We start from the raw sequence: 17,906 nt of genomic DNA, 5'->3' as shown, positions 1-17,906 counted from the left end.
TTTCTTGGAGCGCTGGACTTGAAGCAGTTCCAGATGGGTTGCTGTAGGTGATAGGGTAGGACAAGGACTGGGGTGGGTCCACTGGGGACTCTGGTGGAAGAGCCACAAGCCAATAATTCTTGTTCTCCCTGGTGATCCCCAGGATAATCTGGAGTTCCGCCTTCATCTACGGTACGAGTTCCTGATGCTGGGGATTCAGCCTGTGATTGACAAACTCCGGCAGCATGAGAATGCCATCCTGGACAAGTAAGGCCCAAGCCACCCATCCCCACTGCAGATGTATGGATTACCTAGAGGTAATATCTACTCTACTCTATCCCCCCATCCTATCTAGGCATTTAGACTTCTTTGAGATGGTCCGGAATGAGGATGACCTGGAGCTAGCCAGGAGGTTTGACATGGTGAGAAGCCTGCAGGGATGGGATAACTGCATGGGGTCCTGGTGGCCCCACAGCCTCTCCTCCAGATCCCATGTGGTCGGTCCAGTGTTGGTTGGCCTCCCTGGTGAATGGCCCTATAACCAGGTCCTACTTCTGGAGCCTGGAAGTGTGTTGGCTCTGGGGGCCTCACCTGGCAGGCCTAACCTGGTAGGGTATCTCCTCTGCTGGGAGATCACAATGTCCAAAGGAAAGAGAGCCAGTTCTTAAACATGATTATTCTCAAATGCCTCTCCTAGACGACATTCCCTCTGCTTTCCAGCAATTTCCTGAGTCCTGTCTCCCTATCACTTACCAGATCATGCTTCACAAACCAGATTGCCTTTTCATTTTGGCCTCAATAACCCTGAAAATACACAATTCTACTGCTTTAATATCATATTATAAAATCTCTACCAAATGGAAACCTCCTTCTAGTGGTGCTTCAGTCACCAAGCACCAACCCATTATACTGTCACAAAAGCCTGGGATTTACAGGTGGAGAGACTGAGATTAGCTTGCCTGTGGTCACACAATGAGAGAGTAGATCTGGAATTTGAACCCAGGTTGTGTGGAACTATATTACATGGTCTTTGAGTTGTCTATGCCCCTGACCCCTTCCCTTAGTTTGAATCAGTAGTTCTCAACCAGGAGTGACTTTGCCTCCTCCTTCCCCTGTGGACATTTTTTGTTGTTACAACTGGTGCAAGGAAGATGCCACTGGAATCTGATAGATACTGACCAAGGATGCTGTGGAATAGCCTACAGTGAACAGGACAGCTCCCCACAACAAAGAATGATTCTGGTCCAAGATGCCAATAGTGCTGAGATTGAGAAATCCTGCTTTATATAATTAGGACATCTCCCTCCTCCTTTTCTCTGTGCCTTCCTTTTTAAGCCCGGGAACATCATCCTGGGGAATGGGGCTCAGTGGATGGAAGTAGGGTTTTCTCCTCTCTTCTTCCTTCCCATTCACTGTGCCCTCCATTCTCTCAGGTCCACATCGACACCAAGAGTGCTTCCCAGATGTTTGAGCTGATCCACAAGAAGCTAAAGCACACTGAAGCCTACCCCTGCTTGCTGTCTGTCCTGCACCACTGCCTACAGATGCCCTGTGAGTAGCCTGCAATTGTCACCTCTTCAGCCAGCCTGGGCCCTGGCTAGTGGAAGGTTGAAACAAGCTGTCAGGAACCCCTGGGTTGACGAATCTGACTGGGTCTCTCTTTGTAATGCCCCCCAGGAGGCCTGACCACAGGATCCAGGCCCTTGTTCTTCCCTCCTTCTTTGGGGTCAGGACATCCATTGTCACCCAGGAGAGAAGCTGATGACTAGGCCCTGAAGAGTGCTAAGGTCCTGGTCTACCAAGCAGTAGCTTGATCACTGCAAAATCAAACAGCTATCAGCTTATGACAGGGGACTGATCCATCCTCTTGGGGAGCTCCAAAAACAAGTTTTGGGGAGTAGCACAGATGTAGACTGAACATGCCTTTTTTCAAGGTATATCAACTCCTCCATCCCTACCTTGTGAGCTCCACTTTAACATACTTATTACCCTTGTGTCTCTTTGCAAATATCAAAGGTCAGCATCTAAGCTTAGCAGATGCTAAGCTCTTAAGATCCAGGTGTGCACAGTGACTGAATAAATTGCACATGATTACTAATAGCCACCCTAGCATGCAATTTGAAATGAGCTGTAACTGTACCATTTGGTATTTAAGCTCTTCAGAAAATTGAAAATTTGGAAGACTAATATGGCCAACCATCATGGTCAATCTAGGCAGACTCTAGTGGTGGTGATGGTGGCACGGGTATTCATGTTGATGATGGCAATAACTACAACTTACTGTATGCCAACTCTGGGTCATGTGTGATGCAAGGCCCTTAGGCATAGCATCTCTAAACCTCAAAATGACTTTAGGAGTGGGCATTATTATAACCACTTTATAGTGAATGAACTTGAGGCTGGGAAAATCTGTAGATATGAAGGAATTTTTGTTTCTTTGTGGTCATGGCCTTAGATGAAACATGTTGTACTTCTGTGAGCCAGTGACCTGGCTTTACCCTGTTTTCCCAGGTGAGAGGTAAATGGAAAACTATGCTACATGGCAAAGCCTGTGTCAGTGAAGTGATGGAAAGGAAAACAGATACAGTGACCTAGACCAGGAAGGTATCCATTCTCTAAAGTTCAGTCCAGAGATCCGCACAGAAGATGTAGGAAGTCCCTGAGAAACCCAGCATCTCCTCTCACAGGGTCTTATGTGTTGTGTTCCATGAACATTGACCATGGATCTCTTCTGCCTCAACATGGGGTTTTGCAGACATAACCTTCCCATTGTAAGCATTATGGTTTGACTTAGAGGTCGTCATCATGCTGGTTGACCTCCTTTGGTGGTCAGTTGAGAGAAAGTACTTGGGATCAAGAACTGAGGGATGGGGACTTGTGGCTAGCACATGAAAGGAAGGTCCATGTCCCACCAAACCTTGATTACAGAGGATGGGAGCAGGGCCCTGTAAGATCATGCACAAGCCTTTGCCTTCACAGTTCAGGGTCACCTTCACTGAGAAATCTGCCTGAATTCCATTAGCACTTCTCCAACCCATTCTGACTCTCTCTCAGTCCATACCTGTAATTAGTTTCCATTCATCTTTCACTGTAGAACAACAGCATAGATAATCCTAAAACCTTTTCCTTTTTTAAAATTTCCCTGGAGTCTTCATTATTTAGCAGGTAATATTTTGGAGCAGATTTACTTTCTGAAAGGTACTGTTTTTAGATAATGGAAAAGGCAATTTGCATTCCCAAGGCATAGGCCACTTAGGGTACCTACAGGGAAGAAAAGCAACCAGTAAGCACTTTAGGGAGTAGAGAAATGTGTAGAGAATTGACACATTCATAGAAAGTGAGTTGCAGATCATCAACAAATGACCACATTTGCGAATCTCCATCATCAGCATCAGCAGCATCATTGCCTCCCCTATCAGACTGGGATCTTGCCAACAGAGGAAGAAGGCATGCTTCACCAGCCTGGGCCCAGGCAGTGACTCTAGGGCAGGGTCCCAGGGGGCTCCAGGGCTCATTAAAGTTATGATGTCTGTTGTCCTCCCTCCACCCCCAGACAAGCGGAACGGTGGCTACCTCCAGCAGTGGCAGCTCCTGGACCGCATCCTTCAGCAGATTGTCCTCCAGGACGAGAGGGGTGTGGACCCTGACCTGGCTCCCTTGGAGAACTTCAACGTCAAGAACATTGTCAACATGTGAGCAGTGGCCAGCTCCCACCTGTCTTCCTCCTTCTTCCCCATCCCTCTCCTTCGTGGACTCTCACAGTGAAACCTCTGCTCCCTCTCGTAAACCACATGCCTCCAAATGCACCATAAGAAACATGTCCAATATGGAGATGTTCCATATAGGCACTGTTCAAACGTGGCTGCTGAGCACTTGGCATGTGGATAATGTGACTGAAGAACTGAGTTAAAAACTTTATTTCACTTTAATTGAATTCAGATAGCCACATAACATGGCTAGTGACTACCATATTGAACAGCACAGGTTTATTGGGAGTGTACTCAGCTTTAATGATCTACTGCATGGAGTGGATAGAAGAAGAATTTAAACATATTGATTATGGTCTGTGGACTAACCAGTCTTCCAACTTGCTTTTGTATGATCCATGAGCTAAGAATAATTTGTACATTTTAAAAGAGTTTTTAAAAACAAATGAGAGGGGCACCTGGGTGGCTCAGTGATTGAGTGTCTGCCTTTGGCTCAGGTCGTGATCCCGGGGTCCTGGGATCAAGTCCCACATCAGGCTCTCCAGGAGAGTGTGCTTCTCCCCCTGCCTGTGTCTCTGCCTCTCTCTGTCTGTGTCTCTCATGAATAAATAAATAAAATCTTCAAAGAAATAAAATAAATAAAAACAAATGAGACTATGTAACAGAAACTATACCTGGTATATAAAACTTAAAATATTTATTCTAACTCTTTATAGAAAATTTGCTGATCACTGAAATCGAGCATGGCAATTTGACTAAAGCTATTGGATAAGGATGTCAGAGCCTAAGGTCTTCTGGCTTTTCTTTGACCCTGTGTATAGAGAAACACAGAGAACCAAGTTTAAATTAGCAATAATCAGATGTTATGTTAACACTAATTTTTAATTTTAAACTTTCACTTAATTTTCTTTTTTAAGTTTTTATTTGATTTCCAGTTAGTTAACATACAGTGTTACTTTAGTTTCAGGTGTGCAATATAATGATTCAACAATTTGTTACATTGCCCAGTGCTTATCATAAGTGCGCTCCTTAACTCTCATTGTTTATTTCACCCATCCCCCTGCCCCGCTCCCCTCTGGTAACCATCAGTTTGTTCTCTATAGTTAAGAGTTTGTTTCTTGATTTGTCTCTTTCTTTCTCTTTTTTTCCCCCCTTTGCTCATTTGGTTTGTTTCTTAAATTCCATCTGTGAGTGAAATCATAATGGTATTTGTCTTTCTCTGACTTATTTTGCTTAGCATTATACTCTCTAGCTCCATCCATGTCATTGCAAATGGCAAGATTCCATTCTTTTATGGCTGAATAATATTCCATTGTATATATACACCACATATTCTTTATCCATTCACCAATTGATGGACACTTAGGCTGCTTCCATATCTTGGCGTTTGTAAATAATGCTGCTATAAATGAGAATCTGAACTAGTTGCCGTTTAAATAGATAAATTGGCTCTCAAGGATTCATCGTGTCAAATTCCAAAGCCAGGTAGAAAACAATTTTTGAACTACTCATGCTACTGTTTTCACTTGTACAAGTAGTTGGGTATTCATGTAGTTAATCCCACTGGTACACTGGACAAGTGCAACTAGCAAAGTAATCAAAATGCAGCTTTATTCTAATTTTTATTTTTGTTTTCTACTAATTCTTTACACTATTTAGTGGGGAAGCTTTTCCTCTGCCAGAGGATGAAAATGCATAAGGTCCAATGTTTATGCCTCTTCTTGGGCAATGGAAGTTCTAAGATCATTTAAAGCCATAAACATAGTCTCAAATCTGCAACTAGAAGAACTAGTACCAGATGTGAACCATGTGAATTCTAGATTTGATTTAGCATTAAATCTCTTTGCTGGGCTGGGGCTGGAAGCTACAGTGGGAAGGGTGTGTGTGATGACCAGCTTTCTTTCTCTGTTCTGTTTTTCTTTTAACCCATTCTACACACACACACACACACACACACACACACACACACACAGAAACACCACCTCTTCTATTAACTAACCAGTTTCTAACCCTTACCAGAGGCAGTATGGGGGCAGGAAGGAGCAGCAGAGGGAAAGGTCTTGTTTTATTAGGTAACTTAATAGACAGGCTTCCTATCCTTTGGCCTTGGCACATAGATAGAGACATGAATTATTTCTGAGATCTTCTGAAGTTCCTTGTTACATGCCTCTCACTATAAAACCCTGGTCACTGGCCATGCAAGGCCTTTTTATCCCCTAGGACTGGTTGTTATCATCCCTTCCATCAGCTCCTGATTCACTGGCAATTCAGTGCACAATGGCACAATGTTAAAGTGTGCAATTTTCTGCTAGGTGGACATCTTGGACAGGACTTAAAATGGCATCATCCCAGTATCTCCATGATGCTTTTTTTTTTTTCCATGATGCTTACATCTGGTTCATGAGAAATCCTGGTACAATCTCTACCAACAAATTCCAGGAGTGCTGGATGGTCCCGGCACAGCACCACTCCCCTGGTAAATGTGTCTTCAGTCTTTGGACCTGCCTGGCCCCAAGTCAGGCTCCAGTCCACCATGCCTCCCTTCCAACATCAGGGAATGTGGGTCAGAACTCTCTGAGTGTGTCCAAAGAAGCCAGTGGATGATGGTGAAGGAGGTAGCACCCCCAAGAAGGATGGTAATGACTCTCTCCAAAGAACTCTCTTCACAAATTACGTCCCCTCTCATACCCTGTTCCCTCTTTATATCCTTGATTTGATTGAGGAGGCCAAGAATCATGAATCTAACTCTTCCATGTTTTCAGAGTTACCAAAAGAAAATGATTATTAGCTATGGTTTTCTTTTTTCTTTTTTTTTTTAAATTCCCCTGGCTATTCAGGGTCTTTTCTGATTCCACACAAATCTTAAAATAATTTGTTCCAACTCTCTGAAGAAAGTCCATGGTATTAGGATCTCACACTGGGATTTCATCTCTATTACACTTTGGTGTCTAGGTAATAGCTTAATCCCCATTACAAGATTTTTTTAATAATAAATTTATTTTTTATTGGTGTTCAATTTGCCAACATACAGAATAACACCCAGTGCTCATCCCATCAAGTGCCCCCCTCATTACAAGATTTTGACATGAGTGAGGACTTTCTGTGATCTAGATACATCTCCTCTTCACCCTCAACATACTCATTCAGTATTGCTGGTATGGGTGATTTCTCTTATTCTTACACATTGGTCTTTGGAAGCCTGGGCCATGGTGGCACCAACATTTTGATCTCTCTCAGTGCAAAAAAAATTTTTGCAAAGTAGTACAAATCATCAGACAACTAAGGGAAGCCTGAGATTTAGTCCTAGTTCTACCATTAGTTAAGCTGTTTTCTTCAAATCTGGTCTCAAGAACTTCAACTATATCGCAGAGTGGTTTAATCATAAGTTATTTAAAGGACCTTTTAGTTTGTGTAGTCCACAGAGAGACACATGAGAACTGGCTAGGGTTGGTGACCTGGAGAGACATCTGGAGAGTCCAAATCCTAGCCTCCTTGATATGACTGAACAGATTGGAGATCAGGGAACTGATGTGGGGAATAGGGGAATGATATGTCTTCTGGGAAGTTGTGAGCCAATAATCAACAGACCTTTCCCTGTACTCCCCGCCAGGCTCATCAATGAGAATGAAGTGAAACAGTGGCGAGACCAGGCAGAGAAGTTCCGGAAAGGTAGGGGGCTCTGTCTAAAGTTACTTCATGCTCCACACAACCCCTCCCCTGCCCAGCCCAGGACCCATTAGAGGTGGACACACACATATTCATATTCTCTCTTTCCATTTCCTCTCCTGTCCCACCCCCATCCCAGAACACATGGAGCTGGTGAGCAAGCTGGAGAGAAAGGAGCGAGAATGTGAGACAAAGACATTGGAGAAGGAAGAGATGATGCGGACACTGAACAAAATGAAGGACAAACTGGCCCGAGAGTCCCAGGAGCTGCGCCAGGCTCGAGGACAAGTGGCAGAGCTGGTAGCCCAACTCAGTGAAATTTCAGTATGTGGACACATTCCTTTTACATATTGAGCTGAGACCTTCAGGATAGGGTGGGAAGAGCAGGTGTGGGGAAGGGCTAAGTACCCCAGAATGAAGGAGAAGTGAGAGGAGGACCTCAGGCCAGGAGAGAAGGGAACTATGAGGTTGTAAGGGTGGCTACCTTTGTGTTAATTAGAAAAAAAAAAAACAAAAGACAAACAAACAAAAAAAACAATGCTCTTTCCCCTGGGTGACACTGTCCCAGGAAACACACCTAGGAAAGCAGAGTGCAAGTATGATTTTGCCCCACCTCCCTGTACAGCTGGTTACCCTTGCGCAGGTAGTGGCCTACATGACTATATGTATCATTCCTGCTGTTGCATTGTGATAACTATGACTTTGTCCAGTGTTATGTATGTGTATGTATCTCTGGTTGTGTCTATGTGCATGTTTGATATTTAGGATACATAGAAGAAATGGGGGGGGGGGTAAAATGTAGGAAGTGAGAGCAGGATTGGGGTTCTAGTGGAGATGAAGAATAAGAATAAGAAAAGGAATAGTGTGGTGGGGATCTGAAAGGCATCATTCATTGCTGATGGCTTCATCTTTTTTAATTTTTCTGTCTTCCCACAGGCAGGACCTGTATCTTCCCCACCTCCCCCTGGGGGCCCACTTACCTTGTCTTCCTCAATGACAACCAATGACCTGCCTCCACCTCCACCCCCTCTCCCATTCCCCTGCTGCCCCCCACCGCCACCACCACCTCTTCCACCTGGTGGGCCTCCCACTCCCCCTGGTGCCCCACCTTGCTTCAGCATGGGCCTGCCTCTCCCTCCAGACCCCTGCCCCAGCAGTGATATCCCACTCAGGAAGAAGTGTGTCCCCCAGCCTTCCCATCCACTGAAGTCCTTCAACTGGGTCAAGCTGAATGAGGTAAGTAACAAAGAAAAGATCAAGTGGGTCCATTCTCTTATAGACAGTGCCAGTCAGCCCCTGGATTGCCTGCCCATTGTTTGTAGATATCCTCTTCCGGATTCCTTCTTTGGTAGGGGTAAGTGAAGGCACAGTAGATGCAGAAGGTGGGATTGCTGATGCCAGACAGCTCACTGCCCTCTAGGAAGAACATCTACACTGGGAGGAGATGGCTTAGCATGTGCCAAGGCTCACATGGGGAAAGCCACCTACAGATGGAATTTGTATGTGCTGAGGGTTAATGGAGTGATGTCAATACCAGAGCATGGGCCAAGCAGGGTCAATTTCTGACAACACAATGGCTGGGCTAGAATTTTAAGGCTGGCATCTATTTGAGGAAAAGGGTGGAAGATACAGGCAAGGATCCTGGGCCAAGGTCTAAAGATCAGGGCAGTGTGTTCAAAGGACTGAAATGTTGAGGCCATGGCAGGGGACATGACAAAACCTTTGCCATGAAAAGTTTGATGTCAAAATGTAGCCGTTTTGGCATCCTCCCGGAAGAAGGTAGACACACTGGGTACTTTAATAGATGCTCAGCAGTGAGGGGCCCTCATGAATATTATCCACTAATATACTCCCGTGTCCACGTGTAGGAGTTGATTCCTCTGTTGGACTCCCATTAGTATGGAGTAGAGATTCCTTGGGTTGCATTAGACTGCTAGTAATTTAAGGCTAGTTCCAGCCTTACGGCCAGTCAAGCCCTGCCTCTGGTTCTGTATTAAGTCCTATTAGGACCTGTGGCTTTGTCCTTGACATGTAAAGCATACATGGTAACTGAGTTCAATTAGCATGACCTATATGCACACTCAAGCAGCAGCCTTGCAGACATCACTTTGGACCTGGAACTAATGGACACCTCTGAGCTTGTTGTATGAACGTCTTGGTCTAACCCTTGGAGGATTCATAACTGTACCATTCTATGCAAGCTTAAATGAGCTCAGATGGAGACTCAAGTAGGAAGAGATATGAGATTGTGAAGTAGGTGGCCAGCTATGTGTTAGCTGTCTCTTCTAAAGGTAGACCAGCTAGCCAGTCAGTCTGAGGGCTGCCTTATATAAAGCTTTTTTTTAGGAGTCATGATGGATAATAATAAAAGGTGAAATAAGGCATTGCCCTGTAAGACTTTGGATCTGGCAAATTAAGAATTCTGTTCAAGGAAACACCTAGAGATCCTGGGGAGGGACTGAAGGGGAGGTTCTAACCTCTAACTAAACCAGGTTTGGATCTAACTAACTTTGCAATCTTCAAAAACCACTCATTTTGTACCTCAGTTTGTGAACAAATCTAAGATTCGTTCTACCTTGTTTTATAATCGAGGTGGAAAGACAAAGCATGAATATAACCCATTCATAGTCTCCTGGGCCTCTGATAACCTCTTCAATCTAAGTTGGTAAAACTTTAGAGCCACCTGTTAGCAGAGTTTTTGAAGCCATGTGGTTGATATTGGTGACAACTGTACTGCACAGCTGAGCCCTGGGGGTGCTTCTCCACGGTCATGAGGCAAGACCAAAGGCCACAGGCTGTGTGGAAATGTTCACTGTTCATGATCAGAAAGAATGTATATACATTTTTGTGATAAAAATTTTTTTTATCTCCTGTACTTATAACTTTAAGGGGTTTTTTTGCTTTCTTTTAAAAATGTTTAAATATTTTTACTGAAGAGGGATCCCTGGGTGGTGCAGCGGTTTGGCGCCTGCCTTTGGCCCAGGGCGCGATCCTGGAGACCCGGGATCGAATCCCATGTCGGGCTCCCGGTGCATGGAGCCTGCTTCTCCCTCTGCCTGTGTCTCTGCCCCTCTCTCTCTCTCTCTCTCTCTCTCTGTGACTATCATAAATAAATAAAAATTTAAAAAAAAAATATTTTTACTGAAGAATAGTTGACACACAATGTTACATTAGTTTCAGGTGTACAACATAGTGATTTGACAACTCTATATGTTATGCTATGGTATAGTATTTCTATTTTTAAGTTTTTGAGAAATCTCTGTACTGTTTTCCACAGTGGTTGCACTGGTTTGCATTCTCACCAGCAATGCATGAGGATTCCCCTTTTTCCACATCCTTACCAACACTTGTCATTTCTTTTTAATTTTAGCCATTCTGACAGGTGCAAGGTGTTCTCATGTGGTTTTAATTTTTATTTCCCTGATGATGAGCAATATTGAACATCTCTTCATGTGTCTGTTGCCATCTGTATATCTTTTTGGCAGAATGTCTAGTTAGGTCCTCTGCCCAGTTTTTAATTGGATTATTTGGGGGTTTTTCTGGTGTTGTGTAAGTTCTTTATATATTTTAGATATTAAGCCTTTATTGAATATATCATTTGCAAATATCTTCTCCTATTCAGTAGGTTGCCTTTTTTTTTAATGATTTACAGTTTAAAAAAGGTAATGAAAAATTGATTAGGCCCCTCAACAGTTAAGGAAGACAAGCAACTAATATTTTTGCAACATTTTCATCAAAGAGAACTTTGTTCTTTGGCTTTTCTCTGGGTTCCAGTAATAATAAAATGTATATAAATTTCTCGGAGACCCAAGGCAGACCAGAGGTTCATTCCTCAACTGGAAAGTATAGATCTGATAGAATGGATATTGGGGAGGATTTCTCAGTTGTAGACATTTCTCAGCCAGGAGTGGGTGGAGGGAATTGAATAATATTTGTGAACCTATTATCCTACTCCCAAGCTTTTAATCATGTGACCAGGAGTTATTTAATCATTTGGGCTTCAGGTTCCTGATCTATAAAATGGGGGTAATTATGGCATCTATATCAAAGGATTGTTATGAGGATTAATTGACATATGAAGTACTGGAAGAGTGACTGACTCAGAAATTCATAATATTAGGTGAGTTCTTGGTGGCACTACCATGCATGTCTTAAGTGTGTTATTTCACTTAATCCTTATTTCAACTCAGTAAGCAAGCAACGCTGAGACTCTGTGTCCTTTTATGTGAAATGAAAAGAGAATAGTACCCCTCCGCTTGCCAACAGTCTCACGTAATGGTGAGGCTGAGAGTGCAAGCCAGCTTGCTCTGTCTGACCCCAAACGCTCAATGAAGGAAACAGTGAAAACTGTTTTTGGAACAAGATTTCTCTGGCATAAGAAGCATATATGTCTCTAGATCCCCAGGGATCTAGACTGGAGGTGATGAGATTTTAGCCAGAGTGATGCAAAAATTAAAGTCAGGGACTATTCTACATGGTGGGCACATCAGGGTGACTTGGTGAAATGTAGGATGTGGAGGATACTAGGAAATGGATTATGGCTCCAGAGCTCAGCTATACCTCCACAGAGAGCGGCATATGGGGATGGGGTGGAGTTTGGCAAGAAGGGCAGGAGGGCTGGGCACTTAGTCTATTCTCGCAGGAGGCAACTCTCCCCAGTGTTGACCATCCAGCTCTCACATTCCAGCCCTTTCTTCTTTGCCTGGCCTCACCAGGAGTAAACAACAGTGGCAAGCTATACCTGTGCGGGCTTTCCCATAGAACCCACCTCCACCCCAGGCCTAGACTCAAATGGGGAACCACTTAGAGCTTTCCCTGCTCTGCTTTCCTGATTCACTTCCCCCTCTCATCTTCTCTCTGCCTCCTACATACACCATTCCAGGGGCCTGGCTCCTTTCCCCAGTCCCCTTCCCCTACCCCACGCGTGCTCCTGTATGTACACACACGCACACACATACACACGAACACACACACACACACGCAGTGGTTGTTTCTGCCATGAAAAGAATGTGTCTGTGTTGGGTTTGGCCAGTTGCCTGTATCCCTTGCTGTTCTGAGCTTCCCAGCCCGGCATTCCACAAGAGGGTCCCTGGCCTTAGGAAGGCCACAGGAATGTCCCCGCCCCCCTGCTCTGGCCTAGCCTCCCCTTTCCAGAGTTTAAGAAAATAAAAGTGAGTGAAAGGTATGTTTCTCTCTCTAAGCCTTGCTGAGGGGGAGATGGAGGGAGGAAGGGCTGGTGGCCTTAGGAAGGTTCCTCAGCTGCCCTACAGGCAGAGGAAGGTGGGAGATTCCATTTTAAAGGGCAGCAAAGCTTGGGATGAGGCAAGGACTCTTGGGAGGACAGAATTGGAGCACCCTGGGAGGGGCTGTGCTCTCTGCCCTCTGAACCATTGTCAGGGTGCTGTGAGACCACTGAGTTGTTCTCAGTTTCGCTGATGGATCCTCCTCCTGAGTTGGGGGTTCAGTGCCAGGGTCCCACACAGTTAGGGCAGTGCCTAGGTGGAGAGACCTTAGAATATAAATCCTTGGACCCATCCTAACCATGAGGGATAGGCTACTTTCCTTGGGTCTCACCAATAGGAAATTGTAGCAGTGTTGCTGGTCTGAGCAGTCACTCTAGGGGCCAGGATGTCCCAGGCTTTGGCATTTATCCACTTTCTGGGAATCTGAGAAAGTGGAAGGAAGACCCCCACCCCCACCCAGGAGAGAATGTGACCATCTCAGATACGGGAAATACAGTATACACTAAGGATTTGAGGATCTTAAATATGTGTGGGCACTATTCCTTGCAGCGACTCTGGCCAACCCTGACCTTTAGGGATTGTGCCCTGAGAACATTGGTTTGGTTTTGTTTTTCTGCAAGGAGTTTAATACACTCTTTCATATTTGCCTACCCATCATTCAGGCACTCCATTTTATTTCTGGAACCCGCTTCTATGTGGCCCCATGAGAAAGGGAGGACAAAGAGGTTGTCTCTGGCCTCTTCCCTGGAATAGAATATTGAAGGTTTGGGGGAGACGAATTGACCCCCTTCTGAAGGCCTGAAAGCCTGACTACTATAGTTTATGCAGCTGGGAACAGGTGGGGTTAGGGAGACATTGGACCTCTCTACCATGAAGGAGTTGAGTCAACAATTGGGTCTTCTCCCTTCCCTGAATCTTAGGAACGTGTCCCTGGCACCGTATGGAATGAGATTGATGACAGGCAGGTATTTCGGATTCTGGATCTAGAAGACTTTGAAAAAATGTTTTCAGCTTATCAGAGGCACCAGGTAAGACCTTGCTTTGCCCCCGTCTTCTTGGGTCTTGACTTCCAGTTTTGACTTCACCTATGCCCATTGAACCTAACCCTCAACCTCACCTCCCTCCCACCCTTCCTCCCATCCATACTGAATGATTTATTCCTTTTTAGGTGTCGTGCTTTACTAGGGACATGGATCTGAATTATATACAGTGCAGTAGGGGAAATATCCTATTGTATTATAGTTCGGGCCCACAATTATGTGTATTTACACATCAAGTGATGAAATAGTGTATTGTCCATTTCTCTTTCATCTTGGAGCACTGGAAATGGAGTCATAGGCCCTGGCCACAGTTGACTTCTATTTTCTCTTTGGCCCCAGGATTGAGAGACTACACCTAGCTGGCGTGATAAATTTCAAAATTGCTTTCTCCAGCATGCTCTCTCAACTCCTCAAGTCAGTTAGCCAAGGATGTCAGTGTTTCAAGGAAGATGGAGCTGTTCCAGATCATGTTAGGGGGTTAAGGCTGGGTCTGGGCCTGGGCAGGGCTGTGAGAGCCCTGGGCTTTGCTCTGCAGTCACTATTTACATATGGCTGGGCAGTCAGCCTGTTCTTCCTGCAATAGGAGGGGTGGGAGGGGGACAGAATGCAGGGCATTTTGAGGTAGTGCCGGTGGGCATTGCCAAAAGTGCTGAATCTTGGACCTTGTCCTTACATGGATGTGCGTCAAGAAATGAGTCGGGGCCAAGGAATCTGCACTGTATCTAGCACATCTGGGTGCCCTCCCCCCAAGTCCAGCTTGGGCATTCCCAGCCTCGGGACTTTAGAGTACATTCTCTCTGGCCTCCCTCTGAGGGTTGTTTCCTGTCCATGCTGTGCCACTTTCTCCAGTCCCCTCTGCCTGAGCCCAGGGTGCCAGCCCTGAGAACATCCCAGGTGCCAGTGAGTAGGGTCTGTGCCTTACTGGACCTGGACAGCAGCTGCATATTGTGGCTGGGCTCCCCACTGCTTTCTGCCAAGTTCAGACCTGTGGGTACATGAGACTCCTCTTAAAGGCCTAGCCAAAGGGACAGAGTTGGAGAGGGACTCTGGTCTGGACTCGGCATTCTAGAAAAACCAGATGGTTGTTATTTAATTTAATTGCAGGTATCAAGGCATGGGATTCTTTATCCTAATTCTAGGCAGCATTTTTAGTCCCTGCCAATATCAGGCTGGCATGGCCAATAAGCAGCAGATATGGCTTGACAGTAGTGGAAAGGAGTTGTTCTGAACCCTTAGTGCTCCTGTGGATCAGGGCTCCTGACTGGGATGAGGGAGCATGTGCAAGGGGTTTATCAGGCATGGTCAATCACATACCTCCCGCTAGTTAGAGTCTTCCTCTTGGCCACGGTTCCAGGCCAGACCAGTCTCCCACTCAGGGGTTAAAACAAACTAGGTCTGAGGCCAGTTTGGTGACTGGAGAAGAGTTAAGATGGAAATACCCCTTTCGTCCCCATCTCCTCTCTTAATCCCCTGTTTCGGTGCTGGTCCTACCCAGACTATTGTCACTTGATGGGTCACCTAGACTCAGGCTGAATTCATAGCAGCAGGGCTGGAAAGCTCCCAGGGGCTGTGTGGCCCTGGTCCCTGGTGGCCTCTTCCTATCCTGGGTCCCAGGGTACATAGCTTGGTAGGGAGGGGGATGTCCTATGACCACAAAGGTCTTCCTTCTATGTCTTACTCAGCTCCTGAATTAGTGACTTAAACTCCATTAGGGTCAGGAAGGGAGAATTGGGTGTGGGCCTTGCCCCCTTAGCTCCCTTAGAAATCAAAAGACAAAGGGAAAGGGGTGAAATCCAGGAACACCTGCATTCCTCTGCCTTAATGAATGCAACTTCCAAATGTTTCTGGACCCTTCTGGTTGTATCTCCTCTCCTATTTGGAAAGAGGACGTCATCCAGCAGTAGAGAAATGCTCTCTGCCCTCTGGGGAAGAACAGGGAAAGAATAGCAGCCAAGGCCTGGGGTTGGGAAGCTTGGGGTCCTGGCCTGCCCCAACAGCCTGTCCCACCAGGCCCAGGTCAGGAAGATCTGCCTGCTTTCCACTTTGGCTTCTCTGAGTGCATGTCTGCTAGAAGCACCTTTTGTCCAAGGCTAATTGCCAGTCTCCATCTCCAACCATGTGGGTCTCATTGGGATGGGGTGGACAGAGTAAATGCTCAGGGGTCCCCATGTCCCTTCTACTGTCCATGGGTCCCTGAACCTCTTGGCTAACATTGTGCATGTTTAATTCTCTGTTGGCTGTGGCTGCTACCTGCCTAGGAGCTGATAACTAATCCTTCTCAGCAGGTGAGTCACTCTTGGGGCTCTGGACACTCTAACTTTTAACCACTGTCCTGGGCTGCTGCCCTGTATTGGCCAAAAGAGGGCTTATTCATTCTGCCTTCTACCTTTATGACTCATCCCTACAGGCAACATGGGAAAGATAAAACAGAAACATAGGGGAGGGAAGTAATTCAAGCAGACTCCAACCAGCAATGGAGGTGAATGTTTCCTGGAGTAAGGAGAAAGTTCCAAGTCTATGGTCTTATCCACCTGGCCCAAGGCAAGGCCATACTATAACACTGCACAGGCTGGATGCTGCACAATCCCAAGGGCACAATTCACAAAGATAATGATGTGAGTGGCAGCCCCTGGAATTATGCAACATGGAGCATGTGCTTGGAATACTAGAGTAAAAACTCATTTCCTATTTATCTCACCAAGGGCCCAAGAAAAGGGAGGGGATCAGACTTTTGGGGAATCTGCCCAGTGGAACCCCAGTGGAAAGAATTCTTCATGGAACTCTGCCTCAGTTTCCCCACCTCTGAACTTGTGAATACCTTCTACTCTGGGCACATTGGGCAGTGCCTAAAGTCCCCAGGTGTCCAGGAACTGTGACCTGATGGGTAGTTGTAACCAGCTTCTCATCATAAGCTTGGGGAAGCTCTCCAGGTGGGGTGGTAGAGTGGGGGCTGATTCTCTGTGATGCTGGGGATCATACCACATTGCCCAAAGCCATAGGTACCAGTTACTCCCCCTACATTGGGAAAGTTCCTTCTCCAGTTTGCCCAGAGAGGGCAATGTCTAAAAAAAAGGGCTCTTCATTGCCCCAACCCCTTCTAGCCTAGATGCTTCCTAGTAGAGTTGGTTATTAACCACCCTTCTCTCTCTTTCTCTCTCTCTCTCTCTCTCCCTCCCTCCCTCCCTCCCTCCCTCCCTCCTAGCTTTTTCTTATCCTTTCTTCTGCTTGCACCAGGAGCAACCCCTGATTGCTGGGAGTGGCTCCTGGGGGGTGGGGTGGGTTGGGCAAGGAGAGGATTGTGGAACACATGCATACCTCAACCTTTCTACTTGGCTTGTTGGTTTCAGAAAGAACTGGGCTCCACAGAGGACATCTACCTGGCCTCCCGCAAGGTCAAAGAACTGTCAGTCATTGATGGCCGAAGGGCACAGAACTGCATCATCCTTCTCTCCAAGTATGTGTTTGCCCTGCCTCTTCAGTCCGTGGTGGGAGGGATGGACCCCCCCAGGAAGCAGACCCCTAAGGGTGCTAGAGCAAAAGCCTACAACAGAACTGAATCCCTGGAGGACAAGGGGTAGCAGAGGAATGAGGCGACAGCAGTCTCTGTGCTTCCCCTGCCCCTGAAGTCCCCTGAGAATGGTAGACGACCACTGATCTAGAACCTTTTCTTGGGAGCCCATGTTCAGCAGCTGTGTGAGGCTCTACAGACAGGAAACTGCCCAAGTCACGAGGTCTGACCAGCCTGATCAGCGTCTGGCAGCAGAGTTACTCTAAGCCCATGGAGGGCCCCGCTAGGCTTAGGCCACAGAGCAGCATGATCTCAGCCCCCAAGCATTTCCCGCGGCTGCCGAACAAACAGGGCAGTATCTGTACTAACAGCACAGCTTCTGTGCGGGGCCTCCCGCCTGAGCCAGGGTCAGAGGGTACTACCACCCATACTATTCTTAGTACTGCCCCAGCCTCTCTGGGACATCCATTCCCCTTTCTTCCCACAGGCCCCAGGCCTCAGTTTCTCTCTCTTAAAGGTAGGGGAGAGTTCTGTGACTCCAGGGCTCCAAGTGGTGTGCATCTGGAGGGGATAGGGAAGGGGGCTGTGTGTGTGTGTGTGTGTGTGTGTGTGTGTGTGTGTAGGGGTTGGCTTGTCCCTCAGACAGCAAGATGTATGGGAACAGCTGTGTGGGAGCTGAGGCGCTGTCAGAAGACCTGAGAGCTATTCTATCTTCTGACAATGAAGGAAGCAGGAAACAGCCCCCTCTGTGGCCTGCCGATAT

The 17,906-nt window shown here is 46.3% G+C and overlaps 1 protein-coding gene across 7 annotated transcripts in view; it reads left to right on the top strand.

The window, feature by feature from the left end:
• Positions 1–17,906, top strand: part of DAAM2 (dishevelled associated activator of morphogenesis 2) — a 115,625-nt gene that overhangs the window by 77,924 nt on the left and 19,795 nt on the right. For 5 of the 7 annotated variants that reach the window (XM_072833133.1, XM_072833134.1, XM_072833135.1 and 2 more), the window contains 10 exons: positions 143–246; positions 335–401; positions 1,413–1,530; positions 3,533–3,671; positions 7,297–7,355; positions 7,492–7,676; positions 8,289–8,588; positions 13,516–13,623; positions 15,894–15,920; positions 16,983–17,089. In XM_072833133.1, coding sequence (XP_072689234.1) covers positions 143–246; positions 335–401; positions 1,413–1,530; positions 3,533–3,671; positions 7,297–7,355; positions 7,492–7,676; positions 8,289–8,588; positions 13,516–13,623; positions 15,894–15,920; positions 16,983–17,089 — 1,214 coding nt within the window. The remainder of the gene's footprint in view (positions 1–142; positions 247–334; positions 402–1,412; positions 1,531–3,532; positions 3,672–7,296; positions 7,356–7,491; positions 7,677–8,288; positions 8,589–13,515; positions 13,624–15,893; positions 15,921–16,982; positions 17,090–17,906) is intronic. The other 2 variants (XM_072833138.1, XM_072833139.1) reach the window with 1 other exon arrangement.

This window comes from Canis lupus, chromosome 7 (assembly GCF_048164855.1).
Source record: "Canis lupus baileyi chromosome 7, mCanLup2.hap1, whole genome shotgun sequence".
NCBI classification, from domain to species: Eukaryota; Metazoa; Chordata; class Mammalia; order Carnivora; family Canidae; genus Canis; species Canis lupus.
Note: the sequence above shows the minus strand (reverse complement) of the source record. Positions and strands in the feature narration are given on the sequence as shown.